At 37.4% G+C, this 25,814-nt stretch overlaps 2 protein-coding genes and 1 pseudogene across 7 annotated transcripts; 2 read left to right on the forward strand and 1 right to left on the reverse strand.

Moving 5' to 3' along the window:
- The first annotated feature begins 1,460 nt into the window (after positions 1-1,460).
- On the forward strand, positions 1,461-15,985 carry LOC109068186. 6 transcript variants are annotated; one of them, XM_042729796.1, is made up of 4 exons: positions 1,461-2,571; positions 10,829-10,869; positions 10,959-11,068; positions 13,562-15,985. In XM_042729796.1, the coding sequence occupies exons 1-4, from the start codon at positions 1,739-1,741 to the stop codon at positions 14,903-14,905; spliced, it is 2,328 nt and encodes a 775-aa protein (XP_042585730.1). In that variant the 5' UTR covers positions 1,461-1,738; the 3' UTR covers positions 14,906-15,985. The 6 variants fall into 6 exon arrangements, with proteins under 6 accessions (XP_042585730.1, XP_042585729.1, XP_018940595.1 ...); XM_042729795.1 differs by having other exon boundaries at positions 1,462-2,577; XM_019085050.2 differs by having other exon boundaries at positions 1,462-2,571; positions 10,980-11,068.
- On the reverse strand, positions 15,980-22,050 carry LOC109068236 (histone-lysine N-methyltransferase SUV39H1-like). The gene is made up of 6 exons (XM_042729798.1): positions 21,936-22,050; positions 20,451-20,632; positions 18,583-19,236; positions 18,127-18,273; positions 17,877-18,006; positions 15,980-17,450 (listed from the first exon to the last, which is right to left on the reverse strand). The coding sequence occupies exons 1-6, from the start codon at positions 21,952-21,954 to the stop codon at positions 17,317-17,319; spliced, it is 1,266 nt and encodes a 421-aa protein (XP_042585732.1). The 5' UTR covers positions 21,955-22,050; the 3' UTR covers positions 15,980-17,316.
- A 119-nt stretch (positions 22,051-22,169) lies between these two features.
- On the forward strand, positions 22,170-25,734 carry LOC109068286 (annotated as a pseudogene).
- The last annotated feature ends 80 nt before the right edge of the window (positions 25,735-25,814 follow it).

The following is a 25,814-nucleotide window of genomic DNA, read 5'->3' on the forward strand; positions in this document are numbered from 1 at the left end:
ATATTGATTTTACTATATTAAGCAAGATTGACTGCTCTGTCTAGGAGTTAAAATAGCTTTTCAATCAATATCTCTAAACGGTAATGGTCCATAATCGAATATGCCAGCTTTTCTTTCTCACCACTGGAGCTCATTAGCTTCATGATCATTCTACTATAATGTTCATTTGAAGCAGCTGCACTGGATTATGCTATCAGAAATTAATTTAACAGACTTTTATGTTTTTTTCTGCATACACTCTGCAATCAGTCACAGGTAGGCAAGTTGTTTACACGGAGACTTTTGTGTTTTATCGGTTTATTATTTATGAGGGAAAGAATTAGGCATTAAAACTGTTTTTAACTACTTTTTTTGATCACTTTTGGTGTTTCATAATTCTTCACATATCATGACTCAAAACTGTTATTCTGCTGTTGGTAAATAGTGTGCATCTCAGAACTACAATTCAAACCAGCATTTTAAAACTTTGTTTTAGAGCATTGGTCTCAACCTCAGTTCCTGGAGAGCTACAGATCTGCTCCAACTCTAATCAAACACGCCTTTTCCAGCTAATCAAGCTCTTCAGGATTCCAAGCAGGCATGAGTTGGAGCTGAACTCTGCAGAGCTGTGGGTCTACAGAAACTGAGTTTGAGACCTCTGTTTTAGAGAGTTACAGGGTGTTGCCCCAGGTGGGCTTTAGCCCCATTTCACCCTGGAGGAGAGTATGCGTGAGAGGCTGAATCTTCCCAAACTATTTAAAGCTGCGTAACATGCTGAATGGCCATAACTGGTTGTTTAAATACTGTGACCAGTTTTTTTTTCTTTTCTTATTTTTTTTTTTAATAGAAATTCTATACAAAAAAGTTTACATCAGTGGTCTCAAACTTAATTCCCGGAGGGCCACTGCTCTGCAGAGTTTAGCTCCAAATCACACCTGCTTGCAAGTTTCTAGTGATCCTGAAGACCTTGATTAGCTGGATCAGGTGTCTTTGATTAGGGTTGGAGCTAAAATGTGCAGAGCTTTGTGGCCCTCCAGGAATTGAGTTTGAGACCAATGACTTGCATGTTCTTGACAGCAACACAAATTAATTACTGTATTCTTGGCCAAAAATGACTTTAAATGAATTGAAAACAAAAGAATGGTTGAGTTCAGATTATCATCGGTCATCTCATCATCGTTATTGTTTTGATTATTATCATTTGTATTTTTTATTATATTATTGCTAATAATTATAAATTACATGACAAATGTATTATATAATTATTATTATTATTATTATTATTATTATTATAAACAATTTATTTATAATTCTTGTTATAAGAGTAGCAACATGCTTTTAGCAATATTGTCTTATTTACTTATTTTGCGATTAGTATTATAAGATTTTTCTTAAACCAAACGGCAAGCACACAAACGAGCGTGTCTTTAAAATAGTAGAGGGGGGCGTGTGCCGGTTGGAGCGGCCAACAAGAGACCAGTGGGAGGGGTATAGCAACAGAGCCCATCTTCCTCCTGACCTCTGAAAAACGATGGACGTGCAACTTCCTTCTAAATTTAGACACTTATTCGTGTCTGTGCACTATGAGCTCCAAACTGCAGTTCTCGTTGATGTCAATAGCTTAGGCCTAGTTCGAGCGAAACGAGGTGACAGACCCTCGCGGGTCTCCGTTGGCACTATAGCGGCAGCTCGGTCTGACGGACGCGCACCATCGCAGTAAAGGCACCCTTCATGTTTACGCGGCTCAGAAACAGACGTAATGGCGCAGGGGCATAACGGTAATTTCCTAACTATCCCCTCACAAGAGGGTCTTTTCAAGACTGTGAGGGTCGAGCGTTCCGATGACAACAGTAATGATGAAGATGAGGAAGAAACGGAGGAAGACGTCAGGCTAATGCCGAGGTCTTCTCCCGTTCCCAGAAAGCGAGGCTCTTCGATTGCGGATGAAACCGCCGAGTACATGCGAATCCGCCTGGTGTTAACGAACAGAAGTGTGTCGTTTGCAGACAGTACGGGAGCCGAGCTGGTTGATGTCAGAATGTTTGTCCCGTTTGATTCAGACGAAGAGGACGATTCAAGATGGGAGGAAGAGGAGGCGCGGTACCGAAAAGCCTACCGTGAGCCCACTTACCGTGTTTGGCCGGAGTTCCAGCCGCTCACCGGAGCGGAGCTCGTGCTCGCTGTCCACAGCAGCAAGCTGGAAGTGGAGAGCGTGACATCTGTGCCAGACGAGCCTCTGTCATTCGAGGTGCTTATTCGTGTGCTCAACATTTCTTTTCACAAATCAGTCTATGTCCGGTCCACGATGGATGGTTGGATCAATCACTTTGATTACCCAGCCGAATACGTCCAGGGCTCCAACGACGGCGAAACGGACAAGTTCTCCGTGAAGCTGGCCTTTGCTTCACCGTACCTGTTCAACGGAGCGCGGATTGATTTTGTTGTGCGCTACGAGACGCCAGATGGAGAGTTTTGGGCGAACAACTCTGGCAGGAATTACTCGGTAACTCTGTTACAGTCGTATGAAGAAGACACAGTCCAGACCGTCACAGCGGACACAACTGAGCTGAGAGGAATCCTAAAACCTCCCAGGTACCGGTAAGTGGGTGTCAGTGAAATTATAACACAGGTCAAACCCTGTTGTTAAATCTGTTTAGCCATCAGTACTCTCTAACCAGCTAATTTAGCCATTTAGCACTGATGAAACAAGGAACTTATGCAATGTATCAAAAACGTTTAAAGGGGTGGTTGATTGCGATTTCACCTTTTAAACGTTAGTTAGTGTGCAATGTTGCTGTTTGAGCATAAACAATATCTGCAAAGTTGCAGCGCTGAAAGTTCAATGAAAACAGAGATATCGTCTATTGAACTTCTAGCAGTTTAATGCCTACAAAAACGGCTGGTAAGGGACTACAACGAGTTACTTCCCGGGTCCGATACGTCACAGACCCAGATAAACCCCGCCCCCGGGAACATGTAATGAAGGGGGCGAGGCCATGCTGTGCTGCTTAAGAGGAAGAGAAAACTAGGGGTGCATGTAAAAATCTTATATAAATCGTGATTCTATCTTCTAACGATTCTAATGGATTCACAAGTTTCAAAATCAATGTTCTAAAGCAGCGGCTCTTAATACTGTTCCTTGCGTCGCTCTGCATCTCCCTCTCTCTCTCTCTCTCTCTCTCTCTCTCTCATTCAGTTCTTCAGATCAGCTCCAACACCCTGTTCCAATTATACACTTATTTTCACATAGCAAAGAGAAGCGTTATACATGGACGCTCGTGCGGTTGCTGTGCTGTATTAAAGCTTTAATCAGAATAAAACCGTATATATTGGAAGCTAACAGAAGCAGTAGCTTTTACAAACAACAGCGTATTTATAAAGTATGAGACCACAACAAACAAACATACCATTAAGATCCGTGCTTGCACAGGTTCTGCGAGATCCTCTTCACTAATATCCTCTGCGTCTCAGTCGGGCTCACATTGATAAGCAATATAGTTGATGCCATTGTTTACAATACAACTGCAGCACATGCCGCTGAGGTGAGGGGCGGGAAGTTCAGATGCGCACTCGATGGTTTAGCGAATCGCGACACACAGAGCCAGCTAACCAATCTCAGCCCATTGTGTATTTCTGAGGGAGGTGCTTCATAAAAACAGGAAATAATCAAGGCATTTGTGAGAGAAGGAGCAGAGCGGTGTGGAATAAAGGTAAATTACGTGAAAAATAATGTGTTTTTTAAAAAACAAAGCATGAACACATGTTAGACTGCACCCCATAAACAATCAAACCTAGAAAAAAAGTTAACCACCCTTTTAAGATTAAATGTACAGACTAAAAACTGGTCTGGAATACCATATATAATTGGAAGCAGAGAGGCAGACAAACGGCATTCTATGAACACTCCGCTTGAGCTCCACTCTGGGTTTTGCATTTACCACTCTCCGCTTACCTGTAAGAGACAAAACCCTGCACTGAGAGATACTGGAGGAGAGGTTGCAAAAATGCCTATGTAAAAAAAAAAAAAAAAAAAAAAAAAATATGCCCCTCAAAGAGACTAAAATTTAATGCTTTGATCCACCGCAGGCCATGGTATCACTCTAATGCTGCATTGAGGCAGGATAATTGAAAGGCACCATCATTATAGCTTAAAAGGATAGTTCAGCCAAAAAAGAAAATTCTGTCATTAATTACTCACTCTCATGTCATAACAAATTAAACAAAGTATATATTTTTTTTTGTTTGTTTTTTTGACCTTATATAGACAGCAACACAACTGACCAAAAAGGTAGTAAGGACATTGTTAAAATAGTCCATGTTATGGTATGAAGCTACGAGAATACTTTTTGTACACTAAGACAAAAAAAATAATGACTTCATTCAATGATTTCTTCTCTTCTGGGTCAGTCTCTGCCGTCATTCATGAGTACGAAGAAGACGTGTGTACATTCCTCTGCTGATAAACAAGGTGCAGCACAGGCGTGTTCAATGTCAGAATGCCGAGTCCTGCATCAGCAGCACCACACACAGGTCGTGGTACTCCCATGAATGGTGGCAGAGACTGACCTGGAAGTAGGGATGTCACGATACCAAAAATCTAGTAGTTGGTGCCACTAAAAGTACACGTTACTCGATACCAAGTCGATAACACAGGGAAAAAAATAACAATAATACTTAAACAACATTAGTGGCACTTGGCCTTCAAACAACACACACACACACACCTATACTCTGTATGCAAGCATTAGTTTAAATTTACTGGCATACTGGCAGGCCGAAAATATTTCTTAAACTCAGCGCTCGTGCTTTCAGAACTGCGTGCCCTCATTTAAATCTCACACAATCATATTCATATATCATCGCCGTCTTTCACATTAAACTTCTTTTTCTTTACCCTTTGAGGACTGATTGAAACATTTCTAGGCGTATACTCTGCCGGTTTACCGACGAAACATGCTACCTATCAGATTGTGCTACCAAAAATATTTACATTACTTTAAGGGTAAGTTTAGGGTAAGGGTAGGTGTGGACAGGTAGGTTTAAGGCCCCTATATACTTTAAATGAAATCAAAGAAAGAACTTATATGACGTCATTTCGAACAAAATCAGGCCGAAACTAAGTTTGTTTTGGCAGTTCGAAACAACTGACCAAAGCGAACTTTCTGGAGGAGTTTGTTTTGGCTCCTAAACACCTTTTGAGCTTCCATTGGTCAGTGGTGGTTGCGCAGTCGGTGGGTGTGTTCGGAAACTGCACCTTCTTTGACATGCAATTTTTTTTTTTTTTTTTTTTTTTTTTTCTCATTCAACGGAGATCAGGCGAGAGAAAAACATCTCCACTAGCAACGAAAATACACTGTGTTGAATAGCTGATTGCCACAAACCTGTACAATGACTCGTGGAGAGACTTTAAAGATTCAGAGAATGCATTTAATTCTTAGAAAGAAATTGCAACGAAGCTTGGTGTTGACGACCCGGAGTTATGCAAGAAGCAATGCAGAGAAACATCCGAGACAAGTTTTCCAAAGCCATGAAAGGAAAGAGTAAAGATATAAAGTAGCAAGTACCAAATATGTGTTTCAAATAAATGTTACACCATACTGCTGCTGTTGCTGCTGTTGTTGTTGTTTTAATAAGCGAATTTAAAGGGTATACAATAAATGAAATGCCAAACGAACACAATATAAACCTTTGTTTTTATCAAAAGAAAATCATGGCACCACATCAAATATAAAAAAAAGTAACAATTTATCCAGGTTAATAATTAACACTAATCAAATAAAGTAACAAACTGTCTCCAATATTTTTCAGTATAAGTTTTCAGACTATGAGCCATTCACACTTCCCATAAAGGACTGATTATGGAAATGGAATGGTTCTTTTGTATTGCAAACATGATACTTGACTCTCAACGGCTGCTAATCATTAATCTTTTGTCTATAATCAGGGGTGCACATAAGTGCTCCGCATGCACGACCAAAATAAGAAATGCGCTGTGTATATAAATTCAAAGCGTGGATTTGCATGCCAACATGGTTGACAGCTGTTAATACATAATTACCAATTTAGATTGACAAATTGTACTGTATAAGATTTCTGTTCAAACTTAAGTCATAAATCTAGGCTACCCGCTACCGTTTTCAAGGGACAATGCAAAACTGTGACATTTCATTCACTGATGCTCTACAGTCGGCAACGCTAAACCCAGAAGCGCATACTCCCAGTAACCCGCCAAAATAAAAGCTTTCTGATTTTCAGTTTGAAAATGATGAAAGTTCAAATTAAAATAATAATAATAATAAAAATATTTTTTATTTTTGTTCACTATAAAATAATTGTATTTGTATTTAATATTCACTTTTTATTTTAAAATAAAATAGTATTATCACACCAGTGTTTCCCACAGCCTTACACTCCATTTGTGGCGGCACTCCCCCGCCCCCATATATACATATATATGCACATTCATTTTCTGCCAGCAGGAGGCGCTTTAAGAGCGGAAGAGATACAGGATTCTCCGGTGATGGCTGCAAAGCAGCGCTGAGCTCACAAACACTGCCTTATCAAGCTGCAAAAATGAAAACGAAAATTTTCTAACTACAGTCGGTTTCCTTCTGCAATACAGTGATATAAAAACACCCGCACCGGGTTTTGATTTTGAAACGTGCAGTGCTCATGTTTATTCAATTAAGTCAAAGCCTTTTGGAAAATCTATTTGTGGCGGTCAGTTTTGATATTGTGGCGGCCCGCCACAAACAAATCAATGTGTAGGAAACCCTGCACACTATTTAGTCTATTTTATATAAAAACTTGTTTAGGGGATACGCGTGAGCATTGCGACACATGTTTACATTAATCTACACCCCGCCTCCATCAGTGCGGGGGTGTCGGAATGTTCGAAAAACAGTATATCGTCGCTCAGACTTTTCAAAATTCTTTTTGCACCCAAACGAAAAACGAAAACTAACTTCTTTTGAAGTATATCGGGGCCTTTAGGTTAGGGGTAGGTATGGACATAAAAAAAGCCCCAGACCACATGAATAAGATGCTAGTTGCACAACCTAATAGATAGCATTTTTTGCTATCGATTTGTGCTATCTATCTTTTTAATGGGAGGTAGCACAATCTAAGCGGGTAGCACAAATCGTCAGAACACAGGCCTCCGTCAGTTCCGGAAGAATTGCAGTCTCGTCCAGTCGCTACCTTCAGTACCATCGGTACTTGCACTACATTTTTAAATGTTTATACCGATTTGGTACCATAGTATTGGTTCTCGTGACATCCCTACCTGGAAGAGTAGAAATCGTTGAATAAAGTTTTTGTTTTCTTTGCACATAAGTATTTTTTTCAAAGGTCTTGGGTTTGGAATGACATGAGGGAAAGCAATGACAATTTTCATTTTTGAGAAAACTATCCCTTTAAATGGGTGGTTGATTGCGATTTCACTTTTTTAACATTAGTTAGTGTTTAATGTTACTGTTTGAACATAAACAATATCTGCAAAGTTAGGAAGTTGAAAGCAAAATGAAAAAAAGAGTAAAATTCCAGCATAATAACTACAAAAAAAACAGCTAGTAAGCACTACAATAAGTTACTTCCCGGGTTTGTGATGTAACAAACCCAGATAAACCCCACCCTCGGGAAAAGGCAGCAAAGGGGGCGAGGCCATGCTGCCCTGCTTTAGAGAACGATTCTAATGGATTCAAAAGTTTCAAAATCAATGTTCTATAGCAGCGTTTTTTTTAAACTGTTCATCGCGTCCCCCTGCTCTCCACACGCTCTGCATCTCGCTCTCTCGCTCAGCTCAGCTTCAACAATGAACTCTGTTCCAATTACGCACTTATTTTCACATAGCTATGAGAAGCATTAAACATGGACGCACGTGCAGTTGCCGTACTGTATAAAAGCTTTATTCAGGATAAAACCATATATTAAAAGCTAACATAAGCAGTAGCATTTACAAATAACAACATGTCTAAAAATGAGATAACAAACATAGGCCTACCATTAAAACCCATGCTTGCACAGGTTCTGCACAATCCTCTTTAATAATATCCTCTGCTTCTCAATCGGGCTCAAACTGTTAAGCAATTTTAACGACGCCATTGTTTACAATACAACCAGAGCACATGTCCCTGAGGTGCTAACCAATCAGAGCCCATCGCCTATTTCTGAGGGAGGGGCTTCCTAAAAGCAGGAAATGATCAGCGCTTTTTACAGAGAAGGGATGTTTTTTTTTTAAACAAAGCATTAACACACGTTAGACTGCACCCCATAAACACAATCAAGCCTAGAAAATAAAACTGAATAGTGTATCAGAGTGTATAATTTATAACTATAGATTTCCTTCAACAATTAAATGTTTCTACATTCATTGTTTTAAATTTAAAACAAAAATTAGTAAAAAAATTTACTGAAATTGTAAGTTGATTTTATGCAGCTTCTGTGCAATGCACCTTTTCTTATATTTAGATGAAGCCTTTGCTGTGTATGAAATCATGAAATACCAATTGTCACGTTTAAATTTCCTGCTTCCAAAATAGAATAAAAAAGCTTGTGAATCTTAAATTATACAAGGTCTGTTATACAGAATCTGTATTGTGTGAGTTTTGGGGTTGCACAGTCTCCCCACCCCCTCACTCCCTTTTGAGAATGGCAGCCATTCAAGGGTGTGTGAAGAGGATGAAAATAGGACAAGGCAGGTGTCACTTTCAGCTCTGGTGTACCGAGACCTTAACTTTGACCTTTTATATAGGGTTTACGCAGTAGGAGACACAACAGACCAACAAAAGCAGACACAAACCTACGCTGGTTCCGTCTATACATCTGGAGACACATTCTTTTTACCCGTTATTTCCACTTTTCCACCAACGACAATGAAAGTTTGTGAAAAAAGCAAATGAGTAGCATTTTTATGTACATTGTCATGGAACTCCTGTTTTGTCTGGAGATAAAAATCAGAAGACGAGTTTCGACCTACAATTCCATACAGACTCGCAAGTCTTGCTCGCAACCTTTCCTCAAATGTCAAGTCTTCTTTCTACTACATTGCTCAAACATGCTACAAATAGAAGGTCATAGAACAGGATGCCAATCGAACTGCTCCGTGCACAAAATACTCGGAATACGTAGCGACTTCTGAATGAAAGGGAAAAGGTTGTGCAAAGACTATCATGCTCATCAAAACCTTTTGGTGACATATGCAAGAATGCATGTGTAATAAATGGACAGGTTCTTATCCCATCATAGGAACTCTCATGCAGTTTAAGGGTGAGTGTGGGTTACACCGTGTCTACACCAGACGCGAGCGCTGCGGTGCGACAAAATACTAATGAACTCATTATAATCAGTGATGCCGTCTACACTGGATCGAGTCCGATGTAGAAACGGTGTTGTAGGGATGAAACGATTAACCGCGAGCCGGTTGAAAATCGATTAAAATGTGACCATTCAAATCGGTTGAGATGCTAAACAAATTGCGATTTAATTAGGGGTAGGAGTTTATATGAATGTATGTCTGAGGGGAACCTACTGTCTTTAGAAAAGGTTAGATTTTTTTTCTTTTCATCTTGCCTCTGTATAATGCTTATTAAAGTTCATAAGTGCACCGCTGGAAACAAAACAGCGCAAACCAAGAAAATGCTTTAAGCGTCACCTGCTGGCAGAGAGTGAATCTGTGCCTCGTTCAGCTCGTCTGCGGTTTCATGTAGATATATTTTATATATAGTTTCACAAAACTTAAGTCAAACCATTCTGTTTTTTCTTCAAATTTCGAAATTATACAATCTAATTTAATTAAAAACTGCTCATGCTGCATGTATGCAGCATCTTTGTTTAGACTGTGATATGTAAAATGCAGTGTTGCCTCTAATTTTAAATGGAAAGAGCACAGACAAAGACTTATTTTGTTTATGAAGAGATTTTTTTTATTTGTGTTACTTATTAATTTGATTTGGGGCTGGTTTTAAAATTTCAATTTAGTTTTGTTATGTACTTTACATTATATTTATATTTTGTCATTTAGCAGACACTTTTATCCAAAGTGACTCACAAATGAGGACGATAAAGCAATCAAAACCAACAAAAGAGCAATAATTTACAAGTGCTATATTAGTATATTATTATAGTGTTATATTTCAATTTCACAAAGAAACGTGCAGCGTTTTGTCAAAGCAATAATAAAAGGACACATTTAATTTATAATTTGTCTTAATTTCATTTTATTAAAAATAAAAAAAATGATGAATCGAATCGTGAGTTGAGTGAATCGTTACATCCCTATATAGAAACTATCACCCACAGCTCTGAAAAAAGCATCTCAAGCTCTGGAGGCGGTCAGATATGACCATAGTAACAAATGTCACAGAGTTCAGTTATTTTCCATTTAATGAAACAATCATGTATGCCTCTGGCCGATGGATTATACCTGTACTTTATAATAGTTCACCCAAAAATTAAAATTGTCATTATTTACTCACCTTCATATTGTTCCAAACCTGTATAACTTTTTTTTTTTTTTTTTTTTTTTCAAAAATAAAAATTAAAAAGATATTCTGAATAATGTTGGTAACCAGTTTTGATTACTTCCATTGAATGGAAGTTGTATTTCTCAAAATCTTTTGTGTTCCACCGAAGAAAATCATTCAGGTTTGGAATGACACGAGGGTGAACAATCTTGTTAGAACTATCCCTTTTAATATGAATTATTCTGTCATGAGCAGCTAATAGTCTTATATTACTAATGATTAGTTATACAGATTCTATCTATATTTTTCAGTTATTAACGCTCTTTATTGATGTGTGCTGCTGAAGAATGATTGTTTTGGTGTGTATGTGTGTGTCTTCTTTTTAGAGATGACATTGGTTATGATGACTCTAATGACGGAGGAGATGGTATGTGTTCAGAATGTCGTCCAATAGCTTATTTATCTCAGGTTAAATATAAGAAATATATTTGCCAGGTTTGTCGTTTTATGTTTCAGGTTTCTCTGTTATATTTTCAGCAGATCTTAGCAACACTAAGTGTGAAGCAGCGGAAAATCAAGCGTCTTTTGCACAGCCGGTTATAGTTCAGCCAGAGATCGACATCGAGGTGAGTGAGGTTTGGTTTGTAATCACCATTTCTAAGTGTGGCTGGGATAGCAGGCGGAAAAACATACAGCGTTTTGTGAACATACTTTAAAAAAAAAAAAAAAAAATTTAAACGAAAGTTTGTTTTCCCCTCCTTGTTCTAACCTTTACCAGGTTTCCATGACGCTTTTTGTGTGCGGTGTAACAGCAACTTTTTTTTTAGGTTTTTTTTTGTCAGAAAACTCATTGACCTCTGTGTTGTCTAGACAGTCTTAGTGTATTTTTGTATGTTTTAACTGTCTGCGTCGTTATACAGTTAATTATCTATCAGTGATGTCTTCTGATCGTTATCTTTAATCAGCGATTCCATTTGTTTCCATTTATTCTTATACCCAGGATTCCTGTCTGTCACTATTGCAACAAATGCAGAGCTGTAGTGTTTTTCAGAGCAGCCCAGGCTAAAGATAACTCAAGAATCTAGATATAAAATTAAACTTTTAACTCATTGATTGCCTATTTTCTATTTAATACAAGCTAAAATTCTGATGATGTGGATTTTCATCATTCCTGCATACTCACATAATAAAATTTGCTTGTTAAAATTCCCACCGACATTTCTCTGTACAGATAACCACTTGCTTGTGTCTATTTGCAGTGTGTCAATTTGCAGCTGTTTCAAGTAACTGAACCCGGTATTTACAACAATAGTATCACTATCTCGGTTTCTGATCTGTGGTCAGCCCTTTACCATAAATTGATAAGACACATTGTTATTAATTTACCAGAGGCCTTTGACTAATAGACCACACAGAAATGGAAATTCTGTAATCGTTTTTGTTCCAAGCCTGTATGACTTTCTATATTCTGAAGAATGTTGGTAACCAAACAATTCGGTAAACGAGCAATACCAGTGAATTCCATTCAATAGGTAAAGAAAAAATCTTAAAATGTTCTACAGAAGAAAGAAAGTCATACAGGTTTGGACCAACATGACGGTGAGTAAATGAAGACAGAATTTTCATTTTTGGGTGAACTGTCCCTTAAACTGTTAAGCCTTTAAATATATAAAAAATATGATTTTAAAATATTTAACAATGTAGTTATTTTAAATTGGTTATCATGCTGACAGTATGTCACAGCTTTTTGTAAATTAGCTAAACAATGTCAAACAGTTGTTGGTTAATAACTAACAATGATTTAACCTATGCTCCAGTGTACATCATATTAAAAACAAGATGTGTATTTGTTGATATTATTCTTTTCATCTGTCTACCTGAACAGCTCATTGAAGCTTCAGCATCAACTTAGGTAATGTGCATGTGACTTGCTAACTTGTCAATTTCACCCATTCGTCGTGTTGCATGTAACATGCATCCTGTATTATGTCCCATAATATATGATATCAAGATCAACCCTGCAGAAGCCATTCGTGTTCATGCTTGCAGTTAAAAAAAAAAACACTTGGTGTATGCTATATATTATGTTTATATAAGCAAAAAAAATACAGTTAGAGTGATCTTATTTTATGTTGACAGTTCCTGATATTTACAACTTGAGACAAACTGCTGTGAATTTTAGCAAAAGGTTGGGCTGTTTTATTGGGCTCCTTGGACCTGAGTCATTGGGAGGGGGAAAAAAGTGTATAACTGAAGTAAACACACAAAACTGTCAAAATTATATACAAGTTAAAAATAGCAGTAGAAATTGTATTTCTGTTTAGTCTGTAAATATTGTCAGTATCCTTGCATGTTTTCCCTGAGACTTACCCTGCACAACTTTAAGCAGAAAAAATTCATAGTTAAACAGCATTTCCCAAACATTTTCAACATCACTTTTCTCATCGTTGCTTTTAATTCTTGTGTAATTTTGTCACAAGATCTTGTCACATCACATTCAGAACTTTTTAAAGGTTTTGTTTCCATTAGCCTAATCTCCCCTCATTGGCACAGGCTTCTGGGAAAAGAGCCAGAGAGAACTGGCACGAACTTTATGCTAACACAAATCACTTTTCTGTTTGCACTTGGTATTATGGGTAGTTCAACTATTTATTTATTTGCTTATATATTTACTTTTTTTATATTTAATTCTGTGAAATTTATGTCTTTATATTCGTATTCATTTGTTCTTTATTAAATGATCTTTTTTTTTTTAACCTACAGTTATTAGTTTTGATAAACTGACACTGTCTAAAAAACAGCATGTATTTAACATTAATAAAAAACTGTTTATACTAATGTCAGTAGATAATTTGTGCTCATAATCAGTGCTGGTGTCAATAATAATAATATGCATTAGCAAATCCAATTTCTCTTGATTCTCCAACTAGTTACAATCAAGAAATGATTACAGTGATGCATATTGAATTTCAAGTTTGTGCCATTCATCTTACACTTTTTGTTAGTTGGTAGTAATTCAGATTCATAAATGCAAAACAAAGTGTTTACAAGCCTTCAGTATACAATCTTTATTCTTTGGAATCCAAGCTTTTTGTCTGTTACTTTTCTCTCTGTTGCAGACTGCCAAGAATTTGTCCAGTTCTGCAGAGTCCACCAGGATTTCCTCCACAGCAGGATGTCCTCAGTCCACTTCAGATACTCCCCTCGGAGAACCACTTGCACTAGAGTCAATGTCGTCCAATAATTTACCACAAACAGAAGAGTCTGGACTTCAGCCGTTAACTCTATCTATCCCCCAGTCACGTTCAACACAGCAGTTCTCTGAGCCACAAGATCAAGTCTATATTGTTGGCCCTTCCTTGGCCCTTCCTCTTCCTGCACTCCTTAAACACCATTATGATCGCCCAGAGACAACCAAGGATGAATTTGAGGATTCCAGTAAACCTGACCAATCCCCTCATTCACAGAAGGATGATTTCCACACTGAGATGTTAGCACAAGTGCCTTTCGAGTTAAGCCAACCATCACTGGCTGGGTTTCCAGACATGCCACAAATCCTGGAAGAAGGTATGAATAATGTTAAGGTGGGGGAAGATGTTGTCGAAAAGGATGCCACATTGGCAGATGTGCTAGAAGAACCAAGTAGGAATGTAGAAGATAAAACAGGGACTTGCTTTCACATGTTGGAAGAAGCCAAGCAGCCTCCTTCATCAAAGGAGGTAAACAATGCAACTAAAGATGCGGAGAAGCTCGATTTATCAGAGGGATTACAGCACCCCCTGGAGGAAGGAATTCAAGAACAGAAAGAAGAACTTGTCTCTTCGGTTCAAGTCGATACAGTCAAGATGATTGAGATGGATAATACTAAGATGGATGATGAGGAAACAGATGGTTTGGAGGCTTCCCATTTGTTTCCATCTAATTTAGGTCCCACAAGACTGGACAAAGAATCCCAAAGTTTACTCATCCATCCAGACTCGGATAAGTCGGCAAACATGAAACATCAGCAAGAGGAAGAACTTCTCTTGGATCTGAGCATGTTGGCCTCAGTCCACCCTAAGGATCCAAAACTTGATCACCAAACTCAAGTGTGTATTCCAGAGCATCCAACAAGCAAACCAGAAAAGCCAGAGTTGACCAGCATTTCTGAAACATCACCAACAGCCTTTGATTTTCAGTCTTCAACTGTTAACACTTCAGCAGAAGATGATTTAACTTTTAAGGGTGATGAAATGTCTACTGCTCCATATCAGATGTGTAAAGACCCTGTAACCCAGCACACACTGCCAAGACCCGACACTAAACTGTCTCCGATATCAAAGGATCAGTCTGAGGTTTCTCTGGACACGTGTCTGATGGTATCCGCGACCTTCTTCAGTGCTGTTATTTGCCTGGCTGTTGGGATTCAAGAGCCCAGTGTTTTTCTGTGTGTGGGATTATTTCTGGTGTCCCTCTGGTTCTAAATTCTATGCCAGATTAATTTCCCCTCCATCTGTTTCTTCTATAAAGCCTTAAGACTTCACCTTCTTCCTCTTCCCCCAGTGCCTTGAGGAATTCCAAAAAATATTTACATGCACTCAGATCTGGTGTTTGTGTTTATGTGGTATTAAATAGTGAGAGTTAGTGTTTTCAAATGTAGGAGTTGAGATTTTGCTAGTAGTTTATCGTTCAGATTACCAGTATAAAAACTGCAGTGGTTTATTTGCAGTCAAAAATAATAGTTTGAATAAGCAATGTGTGTGTTTTAGCTGAATGACATCACTGTGTACCGCATACATGATTGGCCATTGGAATGTGGCTCAGCTCATTGATCCATACTTACCCAAATGTGTCTATTTTGTGAGTTTCTCTCTATATATGCATACAGTAGCTACTGAAGATTACATTCGGCTCTTTTATGGGAGTCACTTGTGAGTGGAATGACTTGATGGTGCACGTATGTGGATTTATGCGTGATAAGAAATGTGGTGAGACTGGACAAACGGTGCAGGTGATTGCAAAGCAGAAATTTTAGAAAAGTTTGATTTTCAAGTTTAGTTAAATGTGAGGTTTTGCTTGTTTTCAGTGAGGAGTTAGTCTGTGTAGATGTCTACAAACTCAGCAGAGCATTAATGTAGGTAAGAAATGTTCAAAGACACTTGCGTTTGTTTATTCACTTAATTTCACTGTGAAGGTGTGTTTGATGTTGTATGTGGTCGTTTTGTGACAAGTATATGGCGTTTTGCAGTGATCTTTAAAAGCGTGCCCCAAGCCTCTGATACCCCAAAAGGTCATGCATTGCACTGAAGTCACAGCATCAGGTTACCGGGTGACTGAACACCATTGTAGGCAGAGAGGATAGAACCGTTCCTTCAAGAAATCTTTGACCCTTGATACCCTTCTTCCAAAATTGACATAAAAGATATAGTCACGTATTTTATTTACTTTGTCGTCTCACTGAATAAATGTGCAAACAAGGTTGTGAACACATTCTGTGCTAAATAATGAAATATTCACATGTATTTTATGTCAAAGTAGAAATAAAAGTTTGTAAATGATAAAAACGGATCTGTTTATTTCACAGCTTTTTTGTGTACAGCCCTTCACATAAAGATGATCAAGCTTGCTGTTAATGTCAACAAAAATGTGAAATTATCCAAACTGAAATCAATTAAACTTTGGCATTAAACAGTTCTATTCACAGAGCAGTGAAACTCATGATACAATTGAATAAACAAGAACATGGTTTGTTGCACAATCATGAGTGAGAGATAAATGTGAGGTCTGACAAGGCGTCTTGATTTTTTTTTTTTTTAATGCAAAACCAATAAAAATAACAAGTGGTAGTCTTTAAATATTTACATATGCACAGATTTGGTTGAACGATAGTTATATAATTGTGTGAATTGATTTGATTTAAGCAAAATGGTCCTGGGCATTAGTTAATCCAGAATTGATGTACCATCTCACATTAATCTACAGCACACATTCCAGATTCACTGTCCAGTTCTGAAAACCACCTGAGCTGTGATTCCCAAAAGCATGGTAAGCATAAGTAGAATGATGTATGAACCGCTATCAACAATAGGTTTACTATGCTTTTGGGAAACACAGCCCTGAATAGTAGTCAGACCTGTGAAATAATAACCAAAGTTAAGCATTTATGCATCTTAAGTCCAGCGCTCAAATACAGTCACTGAAAAACAAGTTTGACAATATGAAAATATTTTGTTAGACTATATACACACATAAAACACAGAATGATAACATTTTGTATGCGTAAAAGGCAACATTTCATGTAGGTCCGCCTGCTTCAGTCTAATGAACTTCCCCTTTCTGTGCATTAATAATACAATTTTGCCCCCTGGTGGAAATTTGAGGTCAAGAAAATAAAATAGAAGCAAGGACATTACAGATTTTTGATATTTTGCACTGGCCTAAAAATATTTTCTGAAAATAAGTCTACAAAAGTTTGTTGGAAAAAGTAAAAAAAGAGAATCCCTTCTATTCAAACAGATAAAGCATATGAACATTTCAATGTTACAAAAAAAATAAAACTTTTTCTTTAAGAATTCCATGGAGTCAAAGCTTGATATGAATTAAAATATGGGCTTAAAACAATTACCGAATTTTTTTTTTTTTTACTTTACAAACTTTTCTAACGGACAAATTGTAAAAGTATTGCTACATTTTATACACTATTTAAAAACGGAAGACAAAACTATGGAAAAAGTTGAGGTTGATTTAAGGAAATAAAAAACATTCTTAAATATATATTTAAAATTCAATGAAGTATTTCAAAACGCCTCCCAAAACAGTTCCTAAACTGCAGATGCTTTCAACATTCACTGGAACACATGATCTTCCTTCAGTCCCTATTTAGCATGGACTTCCTCTAAAAGAGGTACTTTCGACATGTCGGTACCCCGCATTTGCACTCTACGCGCATGCGCTTTTTAGGAGAGCCTGGGAGTCCCGTCAGACTGAAATTAGAATCCATCTTCGTGCTCTCTGCATCTACTGGATCAACTAAGGAAAAATGAGACAGAAAAAAATTACAAATACTGTATTTATATTGAAAAATATATAAATGTACATGTACATTTAGTGAATGACACTCAATGGAACATTAAACAAAAAATACAGTTAAAAACGTAAATGTAATTTATTCCTGTGATGGCAAAGCTGAATTTCAGCAGTCATCACTCCAGTCTTTAGTGTCACATGATCCTTCAGGAATCATTCTAATTTGGTGCTCAAGCAACAGATTCTAATGTAGAAATCTTTTGTTAAATCGATTGTCAATCAGGTCGTGAATACAAGAAAAACAGATACTCGTCCCAAACTTTTGAACGGTAGTGTATGAATCAACTGATCTAAATAATTAAATGGTAAATGAGCCCAAATGACTTGTCATGTTGTACACCCTCTTTTTCTATAAAATCCCACACTTACTTTTCATGTTGTAGTCAAATGTGAGTTCCTCTCCTGCCTTTATCCCACGTGTGGCAAAGAATGCTATCCGCGGCAGCCGCTCATCCAGGTTATCAATGAACACATTATACACCTGGAGGTTGGGGTCACACTGAGAAGAAAAAAAATCAAACATTTGTGATATTCAATTTACTTCTCAGATAAAAAGCTACAGTTTGTGTTATCACATCAGTTGTTTACAAGATGAAGCAAGGATCTCAAGTCCACTCACACTGTGATTGACAAAGTGAGAGATGTTTCCATAGTGAGCAGCATCCACGGTGTACTCGTCGTCAACATAATCCAGATCAAAGAGATAGGTGGCGCCTTCTTTATCATATATGTGACCTCTGCGTTCGGCTTCTTCTGTTGTAATGATCTAAACAAAAGAGATAAAAAGAGGGTTTAACAATCATGAAGCCAGACTCACTTCTGGGAAAGAAAGATAAACAGCCAATCAGTTATCACAAAGAAACTGAAAAGTTGATTGACAATGCCATTATCTACCAGTGAAGCAAAACATATCTGAAACACAAAAACCTTAAACTGACACAACGGAACACTGAACGTGAAAAAATTAACAACTTCTCTAAGCCACAGTGACTATGTGCCACCAATACATAACATAACACATATACATATATATATCTCTGATGCGTACAGGAAGTAAACATATATCGCTTCTCACCTCCCCGACATACTCCATAACGAAAGTGTTCTTCCGAATGCGCTCCATGGTCTTTACCCCCCATCCCCTTCCATTGTCTGTCCTAAAAATGCAGAGGGAATACTGAATTCCCCTCTGCACCACTCTGTTGGAGCAGTCGATCCCGCAACGGCAGCGCTTGTTGCATTCGTAAATGGGCAACCCGGGCCGAATGCGGACCTGGCCTAACTCATTGTAAGCAAACTTGTGCTGCGATGCTCCGGCACAGCATCCCTCCACAGGGTTTTCCAGGCAGTCTGTGCATTCGCAGCCCACGGATACCTCATTCAGCAAGATCCCATCACCCACTTTATAGTCGTTTATGTAGGTGAAGTTCTTAGGCGGGCCCTCCAGGTCAACCTGGTTCCGGACGTAGATGTGGCCCTTGTGGGTGCCCAGGCTGTTGAGGTGTGTCTCCCACTGTTTAAGGGTCTGTCGGAGTTTGGCCCGCTGGATGAGCTGGGACACGGTGGCGGGGTCTAGACGACGAGGGGCAGCACGCTTCTTCTGTCTCCGCATCTCTGCATTCAGGTCCTCCCAGAACTGGTTGAGAAGGTCTACACACTTCAGGTTCTTCCGTGGTTCCCATGTGTTGCTGGATTCGGGGTAGCCCTTCCATTTCACCAAGTATAACTCCTATGAAGGGGGCAAAAGGGATGTGAGCTAAAAACACATTTAAACCTGGGGCCAGGAGCATAAACATAGCCACTATTAAGACTGAGCTCGTCTGACCAAGTAGCGGTTCGTCAAGTGGTCAATCAGTCTCATTTTTTGGGCTTAAATTAAACCAAACTGTTTAATGTAAATTACATTAAAAGTTAATATAAGGTGCTTTATTGTCATTGTACATGCTACAACAAAATTAAGAGTGAACAAGGTACACTTAAACATGTATACTATAGGAAAATGAAAATATGAAAGACATTTAAGTTAATTTAAGGAATGACATTATGACAACATCATACTGTACACAACACTATATACATTATTAAACATAAATATATTGCCTTGATTAAAGGAACTATATATTGAGATGTATATAGTTATGACCAGAAACAGTTAATCCAAAAATGTATTTCATCAGAACAGATTTGGAGAATTTTAGCATCACACCACTTGCTCACCAGCAGATCCTCTGCAGTGAATGGGTGCCGTCAGAATGAAGAGTTCAATCAGATGATAAAAGCATCGCAATAATCCACATGACTCCAGTCCATCTCTCAACATCTTGTGAGGTGAAAAGCTGAGTGTTTGCAAGAAACAACTTTAAACGGTCACTTCTGGCCAGAATATCAATCCATAATCCAGAATTTACTGACATATATTTTTTGACCTGTTTTGGCTTGTATATGGTGCTTGATCTGTACATATTTATTTCCTGATTCAGACAAGATAGCATTTTCACTAAGGTAAGCAACATTTTGGACAGAGGAATTTTAGTAGGACACAACAGTTATAGTAAAGTGTCTTAATAATAAACCTGTTTATTACAAACACACAACTTTTCCTTTCTAATGACGTCGACTGATGGCCTGGAGATCGGTTGGATTATTGTGATGTTTTTATAAGATGTCTGAACTCCCGGCACCCATCCACTGCAGAGGACCCACTGGCGAGCAAGTGTTGCTAAATTTCTCCACATCAGAGGGTGAGTAAATCGTCTGCAAATTTTCATTTTTGAATGCAAAAAAAAACAAAAACTAGATGAAGACTATCTTGTAAAACTAATCTAAGCAGTTTTATGTGACTGACCACCACTTAAGTTTAGCTTTAATAAAACACATTTTACCCATCATGTAGTAGAATTTACTTTGACATGAGTACATTTATGAGCCAGATTTTAAGCTCACCTGTACTATTTGTGTCTTCCCAATGTTGATGACTTTCTTTTTGTAGTCACAGAGATATTCCACCTCATAATCGCACAGGTTGTGCTTGTTGATGCCCAGCTCTTCGCACTTCACCCCCTGCTCTCGACAGATCACCTCCAGCTGGGCTACAGTAGCGATGCATGCTACCCTACAAAATTCAGCTACAAAATACAATTAGATGTTAATTTCAGGAAAAACAGGTAAAACGTGGGATGACAGACGTGTGCAAGCTTTAGATCAAGAACTGCACAGCTCTTAAGCAAATAGGCTACTTGATGTCCTCATGCCTGTAAACCAGAGGTTTGCAGAGAATTTGAGAGTTATTATTATTATATTATTGTTTTTTTTTAACTCAAGGAATAAAGCTTATAGTTATATTACTTTATGTTACATTATTAGTTACATATTAAACTATACTAAAACAGAAAACCATTATTTAAAATTGTACTAATATTTTGCAATATTACAGTTTTTACTGTATTTTTGATCAAATAAATGCAGCCTTGGTGAGCATAAGAAATTTCCAAAATGACAAAAATAACAGATGTCAAACTTTCTAGCATTCAAGATTATTTTGAATTTGCATTGCCTCTAAGAATTCACCACTGTCTGCTTTTTCTAACTAGCTTTACAGTTTTGGAATGATATTTACTATGGAAAGTATTAATCAAATAACCCTTAATTAAACTGACAATCCTATATTCTAAAATAGGCTTTAAAAAACATATGTTGCTATCTTGCAAATATTTTCCAGATAATATAAACATAAATTTTAAGACATAAAATTACAGTGGCAAACAAAAGCAAGCCGTTTAATTTAGGAAATTAACAGTTAGCTGATACCATTACATCAAACAAATGTATATACATAAACTGCTTTTATATGGGAAGGGGCTTCCTGACAAGGGGATCATCATAGTGACCCATTTAGTAAATTGTCTAAAGAGTAATCGACATAAGCACAATGGACAAGAGATTCAGTGAACCTAAACGAAGTAGGTAAACAACGACGTAGGCATTAGATTAAGATTTTGAGGGGGAATTTTAATTATGTGCTTTATGATAAAGTGTCCAGTTATCAAACACATGTTGAGTAATTCATATTCCTCGAGAGAACGTAAAAGTTACGCTAAAAGCTAAACACTGAAGATTACTCTAACTAACAGAGTGTGCACATCTTTACACCGTATGTTACGCTGTACAACTTTACAAAGAAGTTGATGCAAGAGAAACAGGAGTTCACAATGAGCTTGTTTGAATGTATTGCATGAGCGCGCGGCAGCCATAACATCGACCTAATGTGAATTTGTTTCAACAACTTGCAGCAAATATTCTTCCAAAACGGAGTGTTTGATTCTGGTGGATCTTTGATTAGACGTCACTTAACTAACAACTCGTGTAATACATCAGACATATAGCGTGTAAACCGTTGTTTCTTGAACGATTAACACGATATATTCTTACCTTTCAAATTTTCCGCCATCTTCCGACCGCCGCCAAAATTATAGGACTGAAAGGCCGCTAGATGATTGGACGTGGCACCGTCTGAGTGACGGTTTGGTCAACCAATAGAAGTAGAGTATTTAAATCGACAACTGTTTGTGGGAGGTTTGAACAAAGATTTTGGAGGAAAAATCAGAATCATTCTTTTTTTATTTTTATTTTTTATTTTTTAACTCTCTATACCTGGACTTAACATATGTTAAATGTATTCTAAGTTATTTTAGCTCCCCTTTTGCTCATTTATTTCCTTTGTGATAGTTTACAAAATCTGAAGAGACTTATTTGTATGTCGTCGGAAGAGAAAGTTGATGTGTTATTACTTTTATACCCGAGGCTTTATTTTTATAATATAAATCGGGGGGCATTACAGATTATAACTTGTGTTATTCTGTAAAAATAAATAAATAACGCTTTTAATTCGCCTTTCAGCGTTCAGCGTTGTCATCACGTGACACAGAAATACTCCAGAACTTCCGGAGAAACTCAACATATGTTTGATGGGCGTTTATAAATATTATAGGTGCGTATATGCATTTAATGTAACGTTTGCATGTAACATTTAGCTTAAACGTTTGATTCTTTCTCTCAAAATGCACAACAGAGGGGAGAAAAGGCCTAAACTGCGGAACTGAGAGACCGGTGTTTGTCAGCTACATATAACGTGAATAAGGTTACTGCATAACCCACTGAGTAACGTTACACAGAATTGATTCTGAACATTTTATTTATGTCCTACATGAATAAGCATGTTAACCGATGACTAGTCTTGTTTGCTTCAATTTTATTTTTAAATCAAAAATTGACCCCTTTTTTTTAATTATTACCTTCCCTTAAACAATTAATGTTGAATGAAATGATGTTTATGTGCAGGCATCATGTCGTCCAGCACTGCTCAAAATCTCCGGATAGCAGCTGTCCTTCTGGTGCTTCTTGTTCTTATAGATGTGATTTCACTCGCATATGCAGATAAGGTACAGTTTCTCCTTAACACATCCATTACATCTATGTTCTCCGTATTTTACAAAATGTGTCCCACTTATATACAAATATGTCCTATAAATGTAACTTTCTTAAAATGTTGCCTACACAGATTTATGAAGATGTGCGCTGCATGCATCTGTCCACCCTACAGAAACATCAGTGGACAGATCTACAAAAAGAATGTGTCCCAGAAAGACTGGTGAGACAGACTACTGTATTGACAAATAACTGTCCAAACAGGCCTGTGTTGTCTGTAGAGGTTATAATATATATAGAACAATATTTTTTTTACACTATTTTCAGCTGTCTGAGAATGTATTGTTAATGTACTGGTTTGTAGCAACTGTCTGCATGTGGTGGAGCCCATGCCCGTGCCTGGCCATGATGTGGAGGCCTACTGTCTGCTCTGTGAGTGCAAGTATGAAGAACGAAGCAGCAACACCATTAAGGTATTGTGTGACTTCCAGTCATCAATAAATCCTACTCTGAGTTAAAAATGTTTATTATAATGTGCTCTCATGCCTTCATAATCTAGGTGTCCACTTTAAGCTAAATTGAGGAGTATTAATATTTTGATATATTTCCCAGGTGACCATTATAATCTACTTGTCAGTTGTTGGAGCTCTTCTGCTGTACATGCTGTTTCTACTTCTAGTTGATCCTCTAATCCGCAAACATGATCCGTACACCATGCCACTGCAGAACGAGGAGGATTCTGAGGTTTGTGCACAATGGGGTTTGTTAGTTTTTTTTTTTTTTTTTGTCTCTAAGTATTTTACAAAGATGGAAACAAGAGGCTTTGACTCAGCGTAGACTTTGCATTGACTTGACTTGGACTTAAATGAGAGATTTTAGAGCAAAATAAGTCTTTGGGTCTAATAAGAGAAAATGTTTTCTCGTTCTCACACCCACAAAAATGAAGATGCATTTTCTGTTAAATGTGTATATACATGTTGGCACTGATAGCCTTGTGGACAGTGTGTCAACATATCCCACAGTTGCGCTTTGGGTGCCCCTAGTTCAAATCCTATCGTGTTGACCTTTCCCGATCCCATCCCCCTCTCTCTCTCCCACTTGCTTGCTCTCATATCTCCACTGTCCTATCATGAAAAAATTAAAAACATAACAAAAAAAAAGTGTTATTCATTATTTTATTTTTTTTAGTTAAATGGTCCCTCACTTGACAACTTGTAAAATTGCTATTTTATTAATTATTAAGTAAATGGTATTAAGTTTAAAATGTGTTCATTCAAGTAAAACATAACACACTTTTATTCTACTGTTTATGACTTAATGATAAAAAAATAGTACATTTATATATAGAGAAAGATTGGAATAATTAAAATTTTTAAGGTTTTTTGAAAAACGTATTTTCACCAAGGCTACATGTATTTGATAAAAAAACAGCAATATTATGAAGTATTATTACAATTTAAAATCAATGTTTTCTATTTCAATATATTTTAAAATGTAATTTATTCCTGTGATGGCAAAGCTGAATTTTCAGCAGTCATTATTTGCTGCTCAGTCTAATATCCTGATTTGCTGCTCAGGGACATTCTGATTTGCTGCTCAAGAAACATTTCTTATTATTGTCTTATATTACTGAAAGGGTAGAATGTTTTTCTTAGACTTGTGAACATGTCTGATAGCAGACCTGGGACAAATAATCATTTTTTTTTAAATCACTTTTGTAGTTAATTTGCTTAAGGAATATTTTTCTATTTTTGTTGGGTTTAGGTATTCATTTTGTCCTTTGTCTCCCCCTACAGGATGTCAGGCCCCGTGTGGATGGTACACAAGGTCGTGGAAACACTGTGCTGGAAAGGGTAGAGGGGGCTCAGCAGCGCTGGAAGATACAGGTCCAGGAGCAGCGCAAGACTGTGTTTGATCGACACAAGCTGCTCAGCTAAGCCCTCAGATGGACTCCAGCTGGAAAAAAGTCTAACAGGCACCACTGGCTGAGACAACACGCATGGTGGTCTTATAGTTTCAGCTTTTATGACAATATGTTTTATCAGTGGGCCTGCATTATCATTAGTATCACAATCTTACCAAGACTGACTTAGTTTATTCCAGCGTTCAAACTGAAACTGTGAAAATATATATATTATATATAGATATAAATTAAGAGAATCAGCCAGCTCCAGTTGGTCTCACACCCATGGTCACCTTTACTTTTCCTCACACAATAACTTGAATATATCGGTGCTGTCACTACTTTGCTTTGAACTGGCATTGCAAAGGATTAGATTACATGGAAGTGTGCCCTGTGATCTGGAAATACTGATGTGGACATGTATATAATATAGATGTGCTTATGAATGTGTAAAATGTCATTGCACTGTTGTAGTTTCACTTTGAATTACCAAGAAATGTATTGTATGATTCCTATTTATTTATTTATTTATTTGCAAGCTGATAATACCATTCAGGATGGCACATGTCACAAGCATATGTTTTAAATGTCAGATTATAATGAATAATAAGATGTATACTAAATGTATATATTCATAATAGTGAAGGAATAAGTGGCTTTAAGTGATCAGCACTGTTGAATAGTACGTCATAAGCTTCCTCTAATATGCTTGACACTTTTGTTGGATTTTCTGATTTACAGACATCCAGAAATATTGATTTTGCACCTCAAAATGTGAAGGAATTTGAAGGACTTTGCTTGACTATCGTATTTGCTGCTATAATAATTTTCCAGTATGTATCCAAACAACTTGAAATATTCTTGCTTATGTGAAAATGCACTAAAATATTAAATATATAAAGAATGTTGTAAACTTTCTTTGTGCAGCTTTTTTCCTGAGAAAATCCACTATGGGTAACACTCATCTGCTGTTTTGTACA

The sequence above is a fragment of the Cyprinus carpio genome, chromosome B8 (genome assembly GCF_018340385.1).
Source record: "Cyprinus carpio isolate SPL01 chromosome B8, ASM1834038v1, whole genome shotgun sequence".
Taxonomy (NCBI): Eukaryota; Metazoa; Chordata; class Actinopteri; order Cypriniformes; family Cyprinidae; genus Cyprinus; species Cyprinus carpio.